Genomic DNA, 7,340 nt, shown 5'->3' with positions numbered 1-7,340 from the left:
ATTTTTTTTCACCTTTTGCAGGAGAACTGTGAAAGGTGGAAGATAGTTTTTTCAATAATATAACAATTTTTCAATTTCTTTAGTGCAATCTTAACACAAGGTAAAAGTGAGTTCAATCTACACGAATAAATATAGTACTTCATGAAAACTCATTATTGAACTTGACAGCCGTTTTGTTGTCAGTAAAAACATATTAAAATTTTAAAAGCTTTGGTTGAACGGTTTATGAGTTAATGCACGGACAACATTTATGTGACCCGCCCGACCGCCGTGCATCCCCTTATCAATAACCGATATTTTTGTCACAAAAATCCGGTTAAAAATGAGCAAATCCTTATAATACACTTGAACAAACAAATGATGTTATTTGATGACAGATGAATTACTTCAACGCTGGACTTGATTTGTCATAGAACTACGAATGTCATATATGTTGAAGGCCATTGCTTTTAGCTGTAATGGTTGACTTTTCATAAACATTATGACTATTTAACCAAGAGTTTCAAATGGTGAGGTTGAAATCATCCCTTCGTAAATTTTACGGACGCCATCACGAGTCGGTTGACAGTTATGGAATACCGTTTCACAGATGATATCGCATTTGTTTCTTATGTTGCAACCAGGGGTCGAATTTAAGCGTTTGTGTGTACTGGCCAGCCGGACCAGTGGACTGAAAACTCTACTGGCCCGGCTCCAAATCTACTGGTCCTGCAAAAATGACATTAATTTGACAAACACTTATATAAATGACAGATGTTTAATTTTATTTTGATGCTTTCGTTTACATAAGTTAATTAGACAAAGGAATAGTCTTTATTCTGATTTTGATAAAGGCTTTGGTAATCTCAATGATTTTCTTTATCAAAATCAGGATCAAGGACAGAAAAATATCAACATTGTCTTCCACGTCATCGCAATCCTCACGACGACCATAGGGTGCCTGACTAGGTCGTCTGGAGCGCTGTCCAGAAATATTCGATCTACTATATAATGCAACCATTCACGATCTTTTTCCCATGATTTTTGGTATAATTTGCGTTTCCTTTAGTCACTTTCGTATACTTTATTTCGATCTTCCTTTTGATTTTCAGTTATCTTAATTTTTTTGTCCGGCGGTTTAACTCCTTCCAAAAATTTCCACATTTTATATTGTTGTGAAGGACGCTCACCCGAGATATGAATTAACTTGATCATTTGTAATACCCCCCAGTACCGTGTAATTGATTTCACAGGTAAATTGTTCTGTAAACAAACGGAGATTGCGATGCAATCAGTGATTTTTATCGACAAATTTCTACTGGTCCGCCGGACCACCAGCTGACAAAATCTACTGGTCCGACGCAAATTTTACTAGTCCCGGACTACCGGACTAGCGCTAATTTCGACCCCTGGTTGCAACTACAATCCACTTCCTTTTTCACCACGATTAGACTATTTACCGGGTTTGTAATAATTTGTGCAACGCGACGGGTGCCACATACGGAGCAGGATCTGCTTACCCTTTCGGAACACTTGAGATCACCCCCATTTTTTTTTGGGATTCGTGTTGCTCAGTCTTTAGTTTTCTACGTTGTTTCTTGTGTACTATTATTTGTCTGTTTGTCTTTTTTCATTTTAAGCCATGGCGTTGTCAGTTTATTCATTTTATGAGTTTGACTGTTCCTCTGGTATCTTTCCCCCTCTTTGTGGATAGATAGTTATCTCATTCTCACTCATACCATATCTTTTTTTATAATGTATTTTATAATGCATGCACATCTAATAAAAAAGGAAGTCGACCTTCCTATCTATGTTGTTGCTAGAAAGGAAAAGATTAAAGTGTCACTCAAATATGAGGAAACTAGGAAACAGCTTTCCGGAAGACACTTCTTTGTATAATTCACACGTACTGCGTCAGTAATAACAGGTAGGCTACTTTTCTCTCTCACTTTGTAACTTGTTATCTCCAACTCAAGTTCGCTAGACGCAAATTTAATGATGACACTATTATATTTTTTTTTCACTTTTGAGCAGGCTGTTCAATGTTTGCCTTTTTGATTTAGCCATTTTTAGTTCATTTATCAAGCACAGTTGGTTTCTTCCTAACTGAAACAACAACATATTACAAATTACTTTCTTTTGTGAAGACAACCAACTTATTATATTATCAATAAATACAAGTCAGTTACTTTATATATTTGCCTCGGTGACGCAGTCCCTTGATAACTGACCGGGGTGTAAAGCTTGACCTAGGTAAAAGAAGATGTTATTTTCATATTTACTTATTTGATTTGTTCACACGTCGTTGTCAATATAATGGAGTTTTATGCTACAGTCATACAAGTTTAGCTAGCTATAAACAGGTTTAATACCCCTTTTTATACATAAGAAAATTCCTGTACTGTCAGGAATTTGACAGCTTTTATAAATTCGTTTGAAATTCTGGTGAGGACATTGTCAATGTCAGACATCTGTCCCTTTTAGAGGCACAATCAGTTTCTAGTAATAAATGATATCAGCATCAAATTTAATGCACATACTACGAGGCATTTAAAATCCAACCTTTATCGCCACACAACCGTTAGTGATTGGCAATCCTATTGAAGGCATTGAACATTTCTGACACAGACAAATTAACAGAAAGTAATATCTTTTTGATTCCCTGAACGTCTTTTGGGGGATAGCAACACTGATATGCGGACTTGTATGATTTTTCCTGATTTTCTATATAGCAATAAAATGTAAGCTTTAAGGATATAACAGCTTATTTCTAATGAATAATGATCAAATAAGATGTTGCAATGTTTAAATGAGACTATGTGATCTTCAATGATCTGATGCCAAGTCATAAAATAAGCGCAAACTATATGTGACTGAAAACAATATTTTGCATAGTTTGATAAAGATGACGGAAATGAATGTAAAATACGAATCGTCCACTTGTGCACTGTTTAGAACACCGAAAATATAGGACTAATTTTAAATTTTAAATCCAAAGATATTTGTACTGTACCTCTCCTACGTTTGGGAAGAACAAATGCTGCTAAACAAAATGAAAGCGTTCCACAGAAGCATACACACACATATATCATGACTACCTCTAATGGTCCGATTCCAGTTGACGAATCTGGCAAAGAATGAAATACGATAATTGCTGTGATCAATCAATGCGAAAATATTAATAACAATTGGATAAAACAGTGAACAGTTTTATATATTAATATGACAAAAGAAATCACTTCAAATTCATTTTTTTTCAGTTTGAGAGTTTGAGATATAAATTTAGATAAAAAATAAAAGGTATAAGGTTTAATGTTGTCTACGTTTACATGTCTTAAGGATTTATAAGAAGGTGTGTTTCCACAAATCTAGGTCTTACATAACATGGTCTAGACAAGTAAAATGTTGGAACTACAAACAGACGCTGACAGGATGATCATAGAAAAAGAAAAAAAGGCCAAAATCAATTGGCTATTTTCTCCCTCCCACACCTTTCATTTGTTTTACTTTCATGTGAAAATCCGCTTGCCATCTTTGTACAAATTATTGTACATTTGCTTTTTATCTTTAGTAACGGTATTCCAACCTTTGACAAATTGACCCTAAACCCGAAAGTCTTCTTCCTTTCTTTTTCTTTATAAGTATTGCTCTCATTAAGCAAGGGAATCTCTGGTAGCTACCTCGGAACCATTGTTCATCTGTTTTTCTTCTATCTTTGGTTAGGTTACACCTAACTTTCAACCCTTAAATCAATAGTCTTCTCTCCATCCCCTATACATTCAATCCGTATACGTATAAGTTTCATTTCAATTAATTTACAGAAATGTAAGACAAGCGGAAGGATGGAAATACGCACAAACAGACACAACTATTACTGTATCCAAATAAAGTTTATAATTATTTCATCATTACTATATTCAAAGTCATTGTGGTACTAGTTAACAAATTTGCCACACAGATTTGTAAACTAATAGTACTAGTTTTGTTTTTAAGAAATTATAGTCGACTCTAGAATACTAGTATTTTGTAATCTATTTAAAATTTACTAATGAACCTAAAATCTCGAATGTGCCTGTAAATCTTATGTACTGACTATTGCAGTCAGTTTTTTTACAACCCTGCTCCTTTGTCAAAGTACATCCTCGTTAATGAAGAATATATTTTGCCTTGTTAACATGAATCAAATAAGATTTTTAAATGCCTAACGATGTGGCATATGAAGGTATGTTACTGCTGATAAATGGGAACCCTGAAATAGTCGTGTTTATCAAAGATCATTGTTTGAATCATCTACATGTGTTCATTTCATGAAAACATGCAGAGATGGAGAAAAAAATAAAAATCAGGTTGTTTTTGTATCACAGACCATCATTAAAAAATAAGGAAGTGAATTTTTTGAAAAGGGTGTTTTCTTTTTCCTGTAGAAGGTTTTACAAGACCTCAGTAAGTGGGAGCTTAAACATGGAATTTATTTTAGTAAACAATGAATGTAGCCTTTTTCTAATACACCCTTCATGTATATTTCTTGTGTTGATGTTGTTTGTATTTGTAAAAAATATAGAATAGCAGCTCCCCATCAGATGAAAAGGTGATTTATGTAAAATCCACCCTATTCATGGAACTATAACTTTTTACATGGAAATTTAATTCTTCTACCATCAGAAAACAATATGAGTAAAAATATATAATTACACCAAATATCAATAAAAATGGTTAAGTTAAACCTTCAAATTTTTATTCAATTACTGTTTTTGTATGACAGCGTCAACAAAACACCCGCATTTACAAAAGAGCACACATAGATAAGAAAAGTTTAACTTGTATAGTATTACAACAAATTTTACATCAGTTAAAACATAAATAAAGCAACATGGACGGGTTGTTGTCTATTTGACACATTCCCCATTTCCATTCTCAATTTTATTAGTATACCGCTGTTCAAAACTTACCGCTATTGTTTGTGTCATTACGTGTGTTGACCAATATAGATATATTCTCTTGCTCATGTCCTAAACTGTTAAAAACGATACAAGTATAAATACCACTGTCGTTTGTATCTATGTTATTTTTCTCGTAAATTGGATTCGACGACAATATTATATCATTTTGTTCCCATGTTATATTTGTCTTTGAGGGATTGCTTGTATATAGACATTCCAATTTAATTCGTTGGCCTTCTGTTAATTCATTAACTGTATGTCTTTTAATTGATATCTTCGGTCTGTCTGCAAAGTAAAATGTTAATCATTATGTCGTTGATAAATAAACATTACATTCGGCAGCGTTATACGTATGCGAAAATAAAAGAAAACCATTATTGTCAATAACATTGAAATGATCCAACTATCGAAACGACAATCCCATCCATTTTTGTCGATATTGACACCACTGTATTCGACTTACCATCAGATTACTACTTGCATGAGAAACACAAGTGCAACAAATAAATCAAGAAGAGCCTATTTCATGTTTTTCAATAAAGATAGGAAGGGATTTGATTTATCAAAATTATGGTGACATAATATTAGCTAAAGGACACAATTCAACTCTGAATGCACTTGTAAGATTTTCATTTGTTCATTTCTATACCTGGTTTATTTTTTTAATGTTTTTAAATAAGTTTTGCATTTGGATTTTGGCTTCCAAAAATCTGGTCGTAAACATACTAAGTGGAATTATTTTCGACAAATGTGTACGTCCAGCACTGGCGGTATTTTATATGTTTATATTAACATGTGCTTTGTTCACGTTTAACACAAATAATTAATCATTGTTGTATTATTTTATTGGGTAAACTTACTTTCCCTTTTGAATACTTTGAGCATTTTTCAAGATCATTTCTTCTTACATGTTACCCTGTTCGAAAAATTTATGTGTGAAATCTTTTCCGAAATGACATCGCCGATATATTAACAATGTGTTAGCAACTGCAGGACTTTTCTTACCTTGTACGATTTAAAATTATTTTCTTCAGATACATATGTTAATACCATAGAGTAAACTGTGTTTTACCGGTAACGATTGTAAATACTCGTTATTACACATACTTGAATGTTACTTATGTTATCCCACTGATCGTTAGTTAAAACTGGGGTTGAATGAGGAAATTACAATGTGCAAAGTCGACTATTGGTTGTCTTCAGTAACATTTTTATCTTTTAATCCTTGGATTATTGCATTACTTTGATTTTCTGTCTCAGTTAAATGAATAGGCAATTAAAAATCCGAAAGACCTGATAAGTTAATATATTCAAATAAAGTACAAAATGATGTATAAATTATATTGAACACTAATTGCATAACACATGCCTGAAAACTGCTACTAAGTGTAAAAATTGATAACATACATACCTGCCTGCCTACAAATGTTATAATTCGAATTTGGATTTTGTTAATAATTGAAAATTGATTTAAAATGGTAAATTTCACCAATACCTGAAAGGATTTGATATTTCTTGAACTTTCTTGAAATCCTAACAGTATAGGACATGTATGACTAGCTGTTACTTACATAGTAAATTTAATATTACTGATTCTTCCATGTGCCCACTAAGCAAAGCATGTGCCACACCACATGTTAATTTCTTTCGATGATGCTTATAATCTGTTGTAAAACTTAAGTATACAAACGGCCATTTAATAAGTTCGATAAAGTTTGATGAAATATCTGAAACATTAATCCAGGAAATGTTTCCCTTTGTGTTTCCTCCTATTGCTTGACATGTTATGTTTAACATTTGACCCTCCGTTTGACTTATGATTCCATCTGTATGTTGGTTTAAAATGATAAGCTCCTTCGGTGCATCTAAAAGTAAATAAAACATATGTAATATATGACCATTTTTTTTTTACCTTTAAAAAGTCATCTGGTCCCATGATTATTATTGAAGTTCAAACTTTATCACTTATACTCAAGTAATTAATCATTTTAATAAGTAAATTATGTAAGGTTTAATAACAGACGCAAGCTCTTTAAAACCAATCCAAAATATACTTAAAAACCCCAACCTGAAAGATTGAACCTTGACTTGAACCCATATTTTATGCACCACATTCCCTTTCAAATATGTTTGTCTACTATCAATAATTCTTATTGTGTGACGTATTTATAGTAATCTGCTAATTCTTACAGAAAAACATATTTTATAGTTTGATACAGACAGAAACATACCTTCTATTTCGAAGTTTATTTCGACTATAGAAATACCGTTTCCTTGTTGATAGCATCGGTACGTTCCTTCGTCTAGACTTGAAACATTGATGATTTTAAGACAATATTCACCTAGAGATTTGTTTCCAGTCAACTGAAATCTAGTTATATATAATGGGTTGACCTCTCCATCATCAGTGACGGTAATTTC

The 7,340-nt window shown here is 32.7% G+C and overlaps 1 protein-coding gene across 1 annotated transcript; it reads right to left on the bottom strand.

Annotated features, from left to right (window-relative positions):
• Positions 1–1,751: 1,751 nt before the first annotated feature.
• Positions 1,752–6,803, bottom strand: LOC139480915 (cell adhesion molecule 1-like). The gene is made up of 4 exons (XM_071263861.1): positions 6,491–6,803; positions 4,929–5,204; positions 2,993–3,106; positions 1,752–2,085 (listed from the first exon to the last, which is right to left on the bottom strand). The coding sequence occupies exons 1-4, from the start codon at positions 6,801–6,803 to the stop codon at positions 2,054–2,056; spliced, it is 735 nt and encodes a 244-aa protein (XP_071119962.1). The 3' UTR covers positions 1,752–2,053.
• Positions 6,804–7,340: the final 537 nt, after the last annotated feature.

This window comes from Mytilus edulis, chromosome 7, assembly GCF_963676685.1.
Source record: "Mytilus edulis chromosome 7, xbMytEdul2.2, whole genome shotgun sequence".
NCBI lineage: Eukaryota > Metazoa > Mollusca > Bivalvia > Mytilida > Mytilidae > Mytilus > Mytilus edulis.
Note: the sequence above shows the minus strand (reverse complement) of the source record. Positions and strands in the feature narration are given on the sequence as shown.